General features: G+C 40.1%; 3 protein-coding genes across 7 annotated transcripts in view; 2 read left to right on the top strand and 1 right to left on the bottom strand.

Annotated features, from left to right (window-relative positions):
- LOC130540104 (peroxidasin homolog) overlaps positions 1-11,833 on the top strand; it is a 63,181-nt gene extending 51,348 nt beyond the window's left edge. For 3 of the 4 annotated variants that reach the window (XM_057059009.1, XM_057059008.1, XM_057059007.1), the window contains 3 exons: positions 3,610-3,742; positions 3,855-3,968; positions 4,299-11,833. In XM_057059009.1, coding sequence (XP_056914989.1) covers positions 3,610-3,742; positions 3,855-3,968; positions 4,299-4,442 — 391 coding nt within the window. In that variant the 3' untranslated portion in view covers positions 4,443-11,833. Of the gene's footprint in view, positions 1-3,609; positions 3,743-3,854; positions 3,969-4,298 lie in introns of those variants that run through there. The other variant, XM_057059010.1, reaches the window with a different exon arrangement.
- lamtor3 (late endosomal/lysosomal adaptor, MAPK and MTOR activator 3) overlaps positions 1-15,809 on the top strand; it is a 205,572-nt gene that overhangs the window by 22,092 nt on the left and 167,671 nt on the right. The gene's annotated exons all lie outside the window — the stretch shown is intronic.
- The window catches only part of cacna1sa (calcium channel, voltage-dependent, L type, alpha 1S subunit, a), a 50,985-nt gene continuing 48,613 nt past the window's right edge, over positions 13,438-15,809 (bottom strand). For both annotated transcript variants that reach the window (XM_057059004.1, XM_057059005.1), the window contains 2 exons: positions 13,865-13,995; positions 13,438-13,651 (listed from right to left, as the gene is read on the bottom strand). In XM_057059004.1, the coding sequence (XP_056914984.1) occupies positions 13,535-13,651; positions 13,865-13,995 (248 nt within the window). In that variant the 3' untranslated portion in view covers positions 13,438-13,534. The remainder of the gene's footprint in view (positions 13,652-13,864; positions 13,996-15,809) is intronic.

Raw genomic sequence — 15,809 nt, 5'->3', positions numbered from 1 at the left:
ATATACGGAACAGTATTCAAGCAATACATGACACTGGTGGTTAGCATTGTCACCTCAAAGCAAGAAGGTTTCCAACATAAATCACCAGGGGGACAGTTTGTGGAGTTTGTATGGTGAACAGGGGAATTGGATGACATAATTTTTCCTTAGGTGCATCCTTATATGATGATGACGATGATTCTAACTTTATATTTTAGCAGAAAAATATTTAAAAAAAACATCAAAGAAAGCATGGGCAACAGCATTTACACATTAAAAGTTTTTTTTTTTTTGTTTAAATGGGAGGTTTGAGACCCTTTTCAAAATCATCATCTGTGGATCCCTTTGATTTTCCGGGAGAGTATTCCACAATAGCGGAGCAGAGGAGTTGTTGGTTGCAATATGCTGGTGACACTTCCAGGGTATTCTCAAAACACTCTGGAAGAGTTCAGGTGGATGAGAAGGCCTGTTTTTTTAAGTGATACATAGATCCATTAACATTAAATGCAGTATGGAAATTTGAAAATGTTTTAATTTAATCCCCCCTGCAAATAATTAGATATTATTATTATTATTATTATTATTGTAATTTATTGTAATATTTCACTCCACCTTCAATTAACGTACCATTTTTAAGCTGCGGACACAGTAATTCTTCACTCGCATGACATGATAATGTAATTCCATTTTAAGAGTCTTTATATGAATTCCAAAAGATTACAACTCACATAACGTAAGGTAAGAAAACTTTGTGCTCCCATACTTAATGCAGCTCACCTGAACTGACGCTGCGCATGCTCTCTTAAGTCAATCTCAGGGAGCGTCATCCAAAACTTTACGTCAACAATCATTTTTATGTTATGAGTTACACAATAACATGTACCTTGCATCAAACAAATACAAATTGCAAACATAAATTGCATGTCATTTTTACACACATCAATTCTGCTCTATGGCTCTTACAATTATTATCATTATTATTATTGTTATTATTATTATTATTATTATTATTATTATTATTATTATTATTAGATAAATAGATCTAATTGAAGGGGGACTTAAATACATTATTATTATTATTATTATTATTATTATTATTATTATTATTATTATTATTATTATTATTATTATTATTATTATACTTGTTAAGAATATTTTGATACAAAAAATAACCAATAAAAGGCAGTGGCCTACAGCTTCTTCTGTGGTGTTTTGCAGCAGGATGTGGTGATGGATCTATTAAGAGAACTGGATACTGTGTTGAGGAGTACCCCCATAGAGGCTGAGATTGCACAGTAGCATTTCCGACTAGCATACCAAACAAACACTCAGCTTCTCCCTGGCTCATTTGACAGTTTCTGTGGTCATAGCAGGCGGGTTCATGAGCTTGTTCATGGATAATTGTGGCTGAGTCACTGCAATGACTGTAAAGAGGAGACAGCATTTAAGTAAATTATAAAGTAAACTATAAAGTACTGTATAGCAATTTAAAAGAGAAAGAAAAACACAATGATGAATAAACAGCTATATGTTCCTGTTAGAGGTGTGTATATGTGAAATGGGTATAATAAATAATTAAAAATGAGGTGGTAGTTGATATATCAACTAACATTTATTTTTTTATACAATGCGACAATTAAGACAAAGTCTTCTTTTTTGAAAATGAATGTTTCGGACATATCCATTCATTCATTTGATTAATAATTACAGGTAATTGAATTAATAACAATTAACAAAGATTAATTATTCTCTTTAGTGTCGTTGCCAATGATTGATAAGTCACCAGACAGTAGATATGTTGTTTATACTAAATAGTAGTAATATTGTAAATTCTGCACTATAAGCCACTACCTTTCTCCCATGATTTGACCCCTGCGGGTTATGGCTTAAGATGCGGCTTTATGAAGTTTCCCTACTTTGAATGGATATTTGTGGCCACCAGAGGGCGCTCGAGCAGCAGAATAGCAAGACAGACAGGTTGAAGAGATACTGTAAAATGCTCAGGAAGATGCTAGTTTAATCATGTTTTGAACAGTCTTTTTGCGCATCATGTGCACACCCTCACCATTGATAACACACAAATAAATGCTTGTGATGCAGCTTTTAAATCAGAGGCTAACGATCGACAGCTGGTACACTCGTTATTGTTTTAACCAGCATGTTACTGTAATGTTCTTTTACAGCTGTGATACTGCACTGTTCAGAAAAAGCTGCTATGGTTATCTCATTTTACTGCTGTGTTACTGCCGCGTTTCTGCCATGTTTAATAATTCAACATTTAAAATAATCTTCCTGTGACTTATAGTCAGGTGCGGGTAATAAGTGTATTTTTTTCTTAAATTGTATTCAATTTGGGTGGCTTAGAGTCAGGTGCGCTCTATAGTGTGGAATCTCCTCCCTTTCCCCCAGCCTTTGACCTCACAACTTATTGTCTTTGCAGCAAGATTTTCACAATAAGTCTAAATTCCCTCTTGTTTTGCCTACAACTTTGTGAATCAATGCGCAAGTAGTAAAAGGTTTCTCTGTTTCCGTATGTGAAAATATGAAGTTTTATATAGCATGTATTGTTAGCAGGCTAAATAAAATGCAAGTTGGCTAAGAAAATTGACAGTTAACATTTGTGTATTTGTAAAAATAGCACATTGTTGCAAGCCTTGATCCACTATTGGATGTGTCACACATGAACGTGCTGACAGACTCTGTCGTGTTGCTCTGTATCATGTACACAATGTTGATAATAATACACTCAGATAAAAACTTAATTGAAGAAAGGAACATAATGATTAAAATAAGGGTAATTTTAAAAGGCCTTACTAGTACATTTATGTAGCTACAAACCATTTATTCGCTGAGTTATAGGCGTCTCTTTCATGTTAGTCAATGGGGGAAAATGTATTTTTAGGGCCCAATGGATGCCCGTGACTGATGGCATATTTGCAGTACCATGGTTTGTCCAGCAGGCCATTTTTGCTTGAAACGTTTTAGGTTCCGGTATCCATTTCTCTCATTTGATCCAATGTTGCATTGCCACAAGAAAGAAGCGCCATGCCTGGTAGTCCGAAGCCATAATTCCTGCTTCTGAAAGTGTGGATTGTTCACTCCATTTCAAAGAAATAACATTGACTCAAGTGCAGGAATTAGAATTTTAAGTGACATGTTCATTATTAGTGGGAGAATGGAACCAGAGATTGAGTTGAGCAGCTGTATGCATATGGTTCTGTTGTATTGATGGAGGTGAGCAAACCTGTGAAATTACAGTATTGGTTGGTCTACATTCCTAGCCTTGCCTATTGCTGGGCCCAGGCAGTGAAGGAGCTTAAGTATCCAAGAGATGCTCGGAGTTGAGAGAAGCTGGTTAAGGTGGGACTAGCATTTGGTTAGGGTGCTTCAAAGTCACATGAGACATTCCACAAATGTCCAGTTGTGAGGAGAACCCAGGGCAGATCCAGAAATAGCTCGCAGAATTACATTTACCACCTTTTCCTGGAACGTCTGGGTTTTCTCCAGGGGAGAGGACTTTAGCCAAAATAAAAAGAACAGACCAAGTTTTGAAAATTCTGTGACTTTAGTTGATATATACTATTACTCTATAAGTACCAAAAAGCATAACATTTCTACATGTTTTTGCAGTGCAAGTAAAACCAGTCTAGAAAGTCTTGGGAACATTACAATGACCTCAAGAAAAAGCACTAAACCTTCCATCAATGACTTCCAGGACTTTGTCTCCATGATGCAAAAGACAATTACTGGTTTACGAAAGCAGGTAGTTTTTTTTTTCTACTCTTTTCTTAGTACACAGTTCTCTAATCGGATTGATCTGATAGGATAATGTGTTTGTCAAAATGATGAAATACATCCCATGTTTTTGTTTACAGATTAAACGACTTGAGAACCGTCTAAGCAAGACTGAATGTACTGATAATAATGGACAGGAGCGAAAAGATGGGGAACGGTGGAAAAAGGACTCTTGCACCTTATGTGAATGCAAAGTAAGTTTTCTAGCTAAATCTTTATGTACTTTATGTTGAACCCATTACATTCAACACCCTGATGAACCAATTGTGTCGACTTGACGTTTTAATACTGATGCCTCTCTGACAAAACCTGCAGTCATCTGACTGCTCATTTCACTTCCTTACATTTTTGTTGTTGTTGTTCCTCACCACATCAGAATCTTATTTGGATTATTGTATATTTGTACGGGTACAGTGCAAATTGCTTGTAGTGTGATCATATTGATGTAGAGTAGCTCTTAAAAGGGAACAAATGTTCTCAATGATACTAATGTTTAATTTACTCTAATCTTTCACTCCCCCCAGGATGCCCAGGTGACGTGTTTCATTGAATCCTGTCCACCAGCTGGATGCAAACAGCCAGTCAAGCTAAAAGGCCTCTGTTGTGCAGTGTGCATACAACACAAAGATGTAGATGAGTGGCCAAAGACAGTCAAGAGCCATGAGTAACTAAGCAACCCTGTAGATCGTTGTCACAGAAACGACCCTGCATGAAAATTTACATTCACAATTTACATTCACAAGGAGAGAGAATGAGACTTATGATGGTTTGCAAATCCACCATGTCTATAGACCAAAATGAATTGTTTGTTTGTGTGTTTGGTTAGGTTTTTAATGCTGTCTTTTCCAGAACCAGCTGTGTGGGGTCAAATTTGGTAATTATCTGGCTAGGCTTGTAAAATTGAAATTTTGAACCATTACTGGGTGAATGGATGGGTAAGGTTTATAGAAGGAGGAAGGGGGCATCCACGTACTCTACTGAACCCTCTGAAGTGTAACTGCCATTTTGTTGGCTTTCCTGTGATAAAGTAAACAACAGGGTCCCGTACTGTCAGAGCGTAGGAAAGATCTTGTCTCTGAAATTTCTCAGGTTAAAAATGCCGAAAACTGGTGCTATTTTCTTTCTTGTTAACAATTTGGTCACTAAATCCAAAACTTCAAATTCTTGTCTTTTGTAGGCCAAACAACCAATGTACACTCATTGTATGCATTTTTATGTTTTTTTTTTTTTTTTTTAAAAACACTAGTTATACATACATTTTATTACTACTTTATCCTTTCTATCTAAAGTGCTTTAGTATAAAAAAGGCTTTCATATTATATTTCCAATGTTTTGTAATGTAAAAGAGATGTCTACTGATTACTGCTCCATTATGCATTGACAAAATGGGGATTTCCCTTTGTCTAGGTTTTGCTGGTCTGTTCTGAACTTAGTTATGTTATACACCCATTCCAGGACACCAATACCAGCACTTGCACTGTTATGCTTTTTTCATATTTGCTTCCATAAAGCAGTGACAGTAAGGACCTTAACCACTTTTTTGTGTCTAATTATGTTGCACAGTCTTGCAAAGCCAAATGTTATTTGCTCTCTGAATGACTGAAAGATGAAGAATTTACTTTTCTTGTCAGGCCCTTCAGAAATTACACTTGATTCAATTGGTATTTAACAGATACCTCTGAGGGATCTTATGAATTTACTTGGACTGAAATTATGTATATGTCATCATAAATTATGTTAAAAATCAGTTTCAAATCCTAATTCATTTATTGTTCATCTGGAAAACTTCAAAATGGCTTAAATCGCAAAAGGTGTTTTTTTTTACATATGCATGTTTTAATAAAAAATGAACTATTTTTTATGATGACAACAGAGCATTAATTTTGTCTTTTTGTTGTCCTCCCAAATTTAGGCAAGCTTGAGAACTTAAAACAAATTATTTCCTGAAGGGGCTGACATATTGAGCAGTACTTCCCCTCCCACGATTCCTTACATCGTTTTTTTTTTTTGTGGGGTTTGTTAGTCTTGTTTTTCACAATTGAAAGTCTGTAACCTCTTGTTTCCAACCTTTCCTTTGGGAGAGAGTTTGTGTACCTTGTTGCGATGTGTCTGCATAGATCATAAAGCAAAGTTGTGCTCACATTTCTTTGTCTTGTTAAAGTATCTGAGAGCTGGCTGTCATTTTTCAGCAGAATACATGCAGTGTGGACTCTGACCCTACTTTGCTCTAATTAAAGCCATATGAGATGGAAAGGGAAGGTCAAGTTTAGAGACGTGTAATAATTTATATGATACAATGTAAATCAGGTGTGAACATCACCTTTACTATTATTGCCAATAGGTTTTTGTGAGAAGAAAATCTTACTGTTTAAAGACAACTCAATGAAGGACATGCACTGGTCACAATTCTGTGTTTGTTATTCTAATTTTAGAGATGCAAATGCAGTGTTCTTTCCTGTTTTCTGCATGATGACAATAACACTCCAAATGGCTTAAGCTGGTGGTAAAGTATCACAATATTTCAACATGCTATAATACCACATTGTTTACAATTCTGTTTTTCCATCTTTCGTTTTGGTTCCTTCAAGGACAGTGACACCATCTATGTGTGCTCCAAATTGTGTATGTTAACTCATTTTGAAATGTTTCCATAAGACTTTATATCACTGTCTGTAAATGTCATTAACATTCACGTGTCAACAGATGTAACAACAGATGATTTATGTAAAATTCCTGTGTGCTGTAGGTTATTTGAAGACTAAATTGTGTGTATCCTGCAATGGACTGGCAACTACAGGTGACTACATGGAGAGACTCCAGCGCACCTCTAAACCTGGTTATAAAATGGATGGATTGACAGTCTTATAGCGTTCATGACATTTCTATTTTATGGTTATTATTAGCAGAGCTGGAGACTTTCCGGGGCTAGAGGGGAAATAGAGTCTGCTTAGATTGCAACTATCAACTGGACATAGCTGTAATATGGAAACATCTGATATATATGAAGAGATATTCTAGTCAATTTACCAGTAATTTGAGAGCTTAACTGCAGTGGCTGCATCAAACCTTTTAAACTGAATGTGAGGTGGTTGCTGTTACTTTGTACGAGCAGTCCACCTAGGATGATTCCGCTTCCTCTTCATGACTTTCAGAAACACTCAGTCAACAACTCTTGCAGCCTGTCTGACAGATTTTTCAATGCAGGTTTTTCTCCTTGAACCTGATTAGATTCATACATACGAAATATACATCAAGTGTTTCCTCGCTTGTGTTTGGCTCTGTGTTCTGAGGGAACTGTTACCCCGTGCGCAGCAATAAAGGAATGAAATCAGTTCTATTTACAGTACTTCTGAGAGGAGTTAGATTTGAGTCAGCACAAATCTTGGCCAATGTTTCTTTTCAAGATCTGTTAGCTCTTTCCACTTGAAATGTGGATGGTACACTGACCTATATCTGGACCGTAATCCCATTTGCTTCTCAACCTCTTCCAGTTCTTTATTTTTAAAATGTTAAAATTCTCTGTTCTGACCACTTTAGGAAAACCATATCTTGGAATATGTACATGGTTGTATATTTTACAACATTGCTGGCAGTTTCAGTTTTACATGGGACTGCTTCTGTCAGGATCCTGGGTGTTTCTTTTGGGTTTCTTTGGTGTGTTTTCCCTGTTCCTGCTCTGTCCTGCCTCCAGGAGGCGTGGTGGAGCCTCTTTCACACAGCTGGCACCGGTGACAGCCACACCTGCTGTCAATAACCAATGACTGGCTGTTTAGGCACCGGGCTCCTGTTCACCAGTGTCTGATCTTTCCGTTAGTTTGTGCTTCACTCTCACGGTCACCACACCTCCCTCCTTTCGTGAAGAATTTTGCAGGAACTTTTCCCTGTGCCGAGCGGATTTTTCCTCCTCGCACCGTTTTAGGCTTCTTTCATTTAAAATAAACCCTTTTGAGACAGAGGCTGTTTCCTGTCTGCATTCAGGTCCTTTTCGAACTAAACCGTAACAGCTTCAATCAATTTGGTAAATTAATCTGTAATCACCAACAAATATCTGTATCTCTGTTTTCAGGTCCCATGTCTGTGTAGTCAATGGTTATTTTTTGATTGGGAGCTTCCGGTATAGGAAAAGCTCCCATTCCTGTTTTCACTGCTTTCTTAGGATTACAATATTTACAAGTTTTACATAAACTTATATAATCTTTTATCAGTGCTTTCATATGGGTGTAGTCCGCAATCAAGCTATAATAAAACAAAATTAAATCAAATGGCCACTGAGGCACCTATGTTATAAATTTACGCAGGATTTAACAGAGTCCATTGTCCAGGCAACAGTATAGTTTCATAATAATTATTTTCCATGAAAAAGCAAACAAATTAAAAAAAAAAAAAAAAAGCCCCTTTGCTGCCTCTTTTGCCCTGGTAAAAACCAGTGTCTGCCTACCCATAGACGCAATCTTACCCAGTGCACTCCAGCTGTCCAGTACTTTCAAAATAAAAGCATGGTCAAATACCCAAAATAATTCAAATAATATGAAATCTAAAAAAAATTAAAGGTGTATTCACCAAAACCAAACTACAAAAAATAATAGGTGATTAAACATTACAGGCTTCAGCAATAATGGGGATGCCACAATTCTACCATACCCCTCTATATACCTTTTATAGAACAATGTCCTGGTTCAAGAGCTTCTATGGTGTTCATGGTACTAATTCAGCTGGAAGCACCAATCTTCGATCAGGTGCACTCCACAGTCCTTTCTCTGTTGCCTCCTTTTCTTTACATTTGTCAATCAATCAGTCAATGAATCTTTATTTATATAGCGTCTGTTACTATCAAAATTGTTTCTAGGTGCTTTACAGAATCCCAAGGCCTGACCCCCCCCACCCAACACGCAACAGTGGGAAGGAAACACTCCCCTTTAACAGGAAGAAACCTTGAGCAGGACTAGGCACATGTAGGGGGACCCTCCTGCTGATGGCCGGCTGGGTAGAGAGAGAGAAGGGGGAGGACAGGTAGAGGAGAGAATAGGCAGAGATCAGGGAAATACATTAATAATGCAAGCTGCCGGTATAAGAGTAGAGTGGTTCAGCAGGGTCAGAGGTCAGCAGGCCAGCATGAAGCTATATCTGTCCTGTACCTGGACAGGGAGCTGGTTCCACAGCAGGTGGGGCTGGTGGCTAAATGCACAGCCCCCCATTCTACCTTTAAAGACTCTGGGGACCAGAAGTAAACCAGCATTCTGAGAACGGAGTGGTTTATAAGGTGTCACTAGCTCCTCTAGGTAGGATAGAGCTAGACCTCTGAGGACCTTGTAAGTCAGAAGATGTGTGTTGCTCATACGGTCCCAATGACCTCGGCAGTGTTTTTAACTCTTCAACTGTCATTGTAGGTAATAGAGGACATTTGGATCATATTATGAGAAACCTCCTGACAGCCAGCAGCTGCTTTTGCTGCTCTGTCTGCTACATCATTTCCTGCAGAAGTTTTGCTTCCTGTTCTATCATGTCCTTTATCCTCGACTATTAAAACTTTAGCTGGTAGCATGAAAGCAGCTGCCAAATTAATTATAGCATCTTTATGTTTTCCTAGTTCCCCTGTACTGATTAGGAATCCAGTTTTGTACCACCTGACCAGCTCATGGTGTACAGTTCCATATGCATAAGAAGAGTCTGTATATACTGTACTTATTTCCAATGCTTTTGAGATTGTGGCTGTAACTGTTACAGCCACAGTCTGTTCTTTTTTTAGAGAAGGATCGCTCTCAACTCTTCCTGATGCCACTGTTTCCCATCCTTTCCACTGCTGCATATCCTACCTGCAGTCCAAGGTCCTTGTGCCTGAAACAGCACCCAACCCATGTGCACCCATGTGTTTTCTTCCGGTAGCGGTTCTGTCTTTAAGTCATGTCTTTAAGTCATGAGTTTCAGGTCAGTTTGTGTTTTTTCGGCACATATGTGTGGTGGTATATGTGAATGCTCTGGATGTGAGGGGATGTGCCATCACTACATGGCATATGATCATATGATCACTCTAGATGGTATCTCATTAACATCTAGTGACTGGAGGAATCGAGGAGTAACTTTTGATCAAAATCTCTCCTTCAACTCACACATTAAATTAGTCTCTAGAAGTGCCTTTTTTCACCTGAGGAACATCTCAAAGATCAGGAAGCTAATGACATGGCATGATGCTGAAAAGTTAATTCATGCTTTTCTTACTTCCAGGCTGGACTATTGTAATTCTTTATTATCAGGGTGTCCGAACAACTCTTTAAGAAGCCTCCAGTTGATCCAAAATGCTGCAGCCAGAGTTCTGACAGGTATTGACAAAAGAGATCACATAACTCCTGTAATGGCGTCGCTTCATTGGCTGCCCGTTAAATTTAGAATCATTTTTAAAACCCTTCTTTTGACCTACATGGTCCTCAGAGGCCTAGCTCCATCCTACCTGGAGGAGCTAGTGACACCTTATCAGCCCAATAGACCGCTCCGCTCTCAGAATGCTGGTCTACTTGTGGTTCCCAGAGTTTCTAGGAGTAGAATGGGGGGCCGAGCATTTAGTTACCAGGCCCCCCTGCTATGGAACCAGCTCCCTGTCCAGGTACGGGAGGCTGACTCCATCGCTACTTTTAAGATCAGACTTAAAACCTACCTCTTAAAAAAAAAAGCTTATTGTTGCCAATTCTGTAGTTCCAGTTACTATCATAGATAGACAAATTATCATACTTAGGGGGTTGTCTAATCATTAGGTCACATCTTAGCTATGCTGTTATAGGCCAAGGCTGCCGGGGTCCGGAAACATGATCACCTGACAGGCCTCTGTCACCCCACTGGGTCATGGTTTCCTCTCCTCTCCTCTCCTTTCCTCCTCCTCATCAAGCAGACTACCGTAGTTATGCTGATTCCTGTGTAGTTTTTCTGCTTCTCCCCCCCCCCCCCCCCCTATTCATTTACAGGTATCGCCGCCTTCGGAGCTGCATGATGACCTCCGGCCCGCCCCACTGACCCGTTGTATAGTGTATTTTTGTGTGTGTTTCTGTGCTCTGTGCCTCTCCTCTCCTCTCCTCTCCTCCTCCCTCTCCTCTCTGTCTCTGTCTCTCTCTCTGTCTCTCTCTGTCTCTCTGTCTCTCTGTCTCTGTCTCTGTCTCTGTACCCGGCCATCAGCAGGAGGGTCCCCCTACATGAGCCTGGTCCTGCTCAAGGTTACTTCCTGTTAAAGGGGAGTTATTACTTGCCACTGTTGCTTGTCTGGGGTCAGGCCCTGGGATTCTGGAAAGCGCCTTGAAACAATTTTGATTGTATAGAACGCTATATAAATAAAGATTGCTTTGATTTGACATGGACAGTGTGGCCTATGGCCTTGGCTAGTCCTGCTGTAAATCTTGCGCATGGGTGTTTTGTCCTTCTACTAATGTTTCATGTTTTGTATTGTAACATAGTAACTTCTACTATCTCCCCCCTTTTTTTCTGGAAAAGCACTGCATTTACAATCCCTCCTTTTTCAGAAACATCCAAATAAAAGCCCTAATGTAGTCAGGCGCAGCCAAATGGGTGCCAGATGGCAGTTGCTATTTTAAAGTTATGAATCCTCTGCCTCTTGTGTCCATTTCAAGGAAGCATTGAGATTGCAACCTTGTTCAGTTATCAGCTGTCTCAGCAGAGCAGTTGCTCCTATACAGGGTGCAATATACTGTTGGCTGCAAGGACAAGAAAAGATAACATTTCTTTCACTGTTTCAGGGCATTTGTGATGTAAACACACTTGGATTTTATGTTTACCTTTTAGTTGTTATGTTTAACTTTTAGACTGTTTGCATGGAGAGCTATGAGGACTGAGGGTGTGGCCTGGAGACAGACAGATGCCGTAGTTGCAGCAATGATAATGTGATTTACATGCTGCAACAAAATTGCACCTTCTGGAATGGCTGTGTCTTCCAACAACATTTATAGTCTGATCAAATACTCCTGAGGCCAGGAGGACCTGGTCATATTTCAGGGTAATTTTCCACACTGCACTGTGAATGTTTACATGTTCTGTTCAATAAAAACATGAAAACTTGAAATGCAGCCTGTGTTTGTTTGTGTTTGATGATGTGACTTAGATGAAGATCAGAACATATTTTATGACAAATTTATGCAGAAATCCAAGTAATGCCAAAGGGTTCATATAATTTTTCCTGCAACTGTATGACATAATTATTATTCCTGGAATCCCATCTGCTTTTGCTTTGACATGTGGAGGGAGCCCAGCCATAACAGCCTGCTGGAACATCCCTGACATCACTCCCTGTCCTTTTGGATTTATTCCAGTTTTATCCACTGATCTTCAGTTCTCCTCAAAAATTCTTCAGGTTGCTTCAGATCCAAAAGAGGGATCTGGTCTAGAGAATGTATTTCCCTGATCTCTGTCTGTTCCCACGTCCACCTGTCCTCCCCCTTCTCCTCCCTCTCTACCCATCTGGCCATCAGCAGGATGGTCCCTCTACATGGGCCTGGTCCTGCTCAAGATTTCTTCTATTGAGCAAATTATATTTTCATAACATTGGGCAACAATGTTTTTGCAGCAGGATGCTCCACATGTTATACCGGTCTGTCATGGCTAGTGCCATTTTCTTTGCTGTGGTGTGCTGGGGTGCAGGCATTAAAGCAAAGGATGCCAACAGACTCAACAAACTCATTAAAAAGGCAGGGTCTTTTGTTGGATTTAAACTTGCAAACTTAGACGAGGTGGTGAGGGACAGGATGGTGTTGCAACTGAGGACAATCATGGACAATCCCTCCCACTCCCTCCATAACACAGTGGACAAACTGAGAAGCAGCTTCAGCAACAGACTCCTGTAGCCTCGAACGGTACAGGAAGTCATTCCTGCCGTCCGCCATTAAACTCTATAATTCACCCAAACCAACTCAACAATAATTGTGTAATGTATATGTTGTAATTTTATTTCAATTTTATTCTATATTTATGTATATATGCTTATAATGCTTATAATATAACTCTCTATAATACCCTCTCTCTTTTAGAGATGTTAAAAAAACGTTTTTTTTTTCTTTTTTTTGCCCAGCAATGTCATCTTCATTAATTGTTAACTTGTGAGTATAAATTATTCATTAACTGTGGTTGTCTAATGTTTGGTGTTCATGTACAACAACTACTTAAAGCTCTGTCATGCCTGTGAAGGTTTGCAGTCATCCATTGACTATGACAGACACTGGAAACTATCAGGTAGAACTGATGAAGCCACTTGAGTGAGAGGTGAAATGTCTTCATGGAACTCAAACAGTCCAGTTGCTACGATTCAACAGAATTATTCTGTCCTAGTCAGTTTTGTCACTGTAGCATTCCCATTGTTTGTAGTTTGTGCAAAAGGGATCAGATTGGAACCCTTTGACAATGTGCTCATACCACTTCCCTTCTCTTCTAAATTTTATCCAAGGTAGATTTATTCCTACAATGCCTGTCTGTGCATGTATGTTAGTTAGAAACGTTTGTTACTATTGTGTCCATTAACACCCTTTTTCAGTAATTTGCATTTCACTTAAATTTATAACCGTTGTATGTGTGCTGTTAGCAATTTCCAACTTAATTTCCCATCTACTTGAAATTAAAAGAACATTCTAATAATAAATATATATAATTAGAAATAGAAATCCAGGCATCAAGTCCTGCTGTTGTAACAAAGAGTGTGGTCTGAGCCCAGCTTCACACTCCACCTTATTTATTTCTGCAAAGTTTGCAGTTAAATTACTATAGCCTAAACTATTTACTCTTCAACAGCTTCATCAGTGGCTTGGTCGAACTCATCATCAGAGAAGAGGTCTCCAGAAATGGCTCGGTGGAGCTCTGGCACAAGCTCTACCTCAATGCTTCTGAGCCCTGCCTGGCAAAGCACAAAATACGCAAGTAAATTGTTAACAGATTATTATACATTAATAAATCATAATATATATTTAATTATATCAAATGTTTATTTTAATTTGAACTTTTATCATTAAATTTTACATTATTTGATTTAATGCAACCTTGATATCTTAGCAGGTAGCATGGGTACTAATTACTTTAAACACCTCAGAAATCAAAGATACCAACATACTTGTATTTCACTGGTAGCATTTTTCTTGGTGTGCCGGTGGCCATAATACTCTTCCTGTCTCTTCTTCATCTTCCTATAATAATCTTGGATAAGGAAAGTGGCATAAAACTTGCCCACTGTTACTTCATCATCTGTGAAAATAGAATAGACATGACAAGCTATTAACTTTGGTGAAGTCAATTGATCTGTATTGGCATCATGGGAAAAAAAGCTATTGTTGCATTTCAAAAAGAATCACAAGAATCCTCATATATTCATCCAAAATAGTCAACTTTAATCATCACAGCTATGATCCATGTAAGCTTGTTGTCAGGGTCCTGGGTGTTGTTTTGGTGTTCTATGTTGTTACAGTGCTCTTTAGTTTTCAACCTTCAACCTTTAACTTACCCGAGTGATAAATCTAGGATATATCACTGTATATATATATATATCTGTTATTTGTTAACCCCCGTATCTACTCACTACCCTCAGGCGTGTGTTGGACCACCCAATCCAGAGCAGTGAGGCAGCATCGAAGCTTCTTTCTGTGCAACAAGGGGCTAGTGCTGTGCTTGATTATTTCCATTTCCGGGTCCTTGCAGCCAACAGTGGTTGGAATGACACCGCCCTCTGGGGGAGTTTATATTCAGGGGCTGGCGGAGGAACTAAAAGACTAGGCTGTGGTTGAACCACCAACCCCAAGCCATGTCCCTTCTCCTGAGCCAGGTCCCATCCTATCTCGATCCTGCATCATTGGAGCTGCTTCCTGGCAGGTGAAGAAGAAGGTCATACAGGTGCAGCAATCAACTCCGGACCCTGGGGGCGGTCCACCTCACCAGCTTTTTGTCTCTAGTTCTGCCGGTTCGGATGTCCTACAATGGGCCCATTCTTCCAGACTCACCTACCACCCTGGTCTCTTACGGACTCTGGCATTTCCTTAGGCAATGCTTCTGGTGGCCTTCCATGGATCGAAATGTCAAGGCTTTCATATGGGCCTGTCTGGGGTGTGGAAAAGTCCGTGTGCACAGGAAAAGTCCTCCCACCAACCTCCTCAATCCACCCTGACAACCCTTGGCGCCCCTGGTCACACATTGCTGTGGACTTTGTCACCGGTCCTCCCCCATCGGTTGGGAATAACACCATCCTCACCGTGGGTGATTGTTTTTCCAAGGCTGTCCACTTCGTTCCTCTCCCGAAACTCCCTTCCGCAGCAAAGACTGGGGACCTCCTTGTCCAGCATGTTTTTCGTCTCCACAGTTTTGTGGTGGCCTGAATCCCTGCTTCCTGGAGTTCGTTCCTACCCTGGGCGGAGTATGCCCATAACTCACTGGTCTCTTCTGACACTGGATTGTTGCCCTTCATGACTTCCTTGGGGTACCAACCACCGTTGCTTGAGTTACAGGAAAACTAAGTAGCGGTGTCTTCTGCCCGGGTCAACCTGTGTCATTGCAGAAGTGTGTGGAGGCAGGTCTGTTCTGCCCTTCTGCATTCCTCCCAACAGTCTCAGGAACAAGCCAACCACCACCATATTCCATCCCCTGTCTATCAACCAGGCCAGAAGGTCTGGCTCTCTACAAGGGATCTTCTCCTACAGGAGGACTCCTAGAAACTAAATCCTTGTTTCATTGGACCCTATGAGATCGACCAAATCGTTAGCCCCCATCATTCAGAGTTCATCCCACTTTCCACATTTCTCAGGTCAAGCCATTCTCTGAGTCTGATCTGGTCCCTCTATACGAGCCGCTGCCTCCTCCCCGTGTTATTGATGGTGGCCCAGCCTACACAGTTCACCACACCATCCACCGGTGTGGATGCTGTCTTCAATTCCTGGTGGACTGGGAGGGGTACGGTCCGGAGGAGTGGACATGGATTCCAAGGGCAGAATATCTTGGATGACAGTCTCCTGCGTGATCTTTCCCAGGACCATCGTGACAAGCCCGTTAGGGTGCCCGGAGGCGATCATTGC

Source organism: Takifugu flavidus, chromosome 16, assembly GCF_003711565.1.
Source record: "Takifugu flavidus isolate HTHZ2018 chromosome 16, ASM371156v2, whole genome shotgun sequence".
Lineage (NCBI taxonomy): Eukaryota > Metazoa > Chordata > Actinopteri > Tetraodontiformes > Tetraodontidae > Takifugu > Takifugu flavidus.
This window is presented reverse-complemented; position numbering and strand designations above follow the sequence as displayed.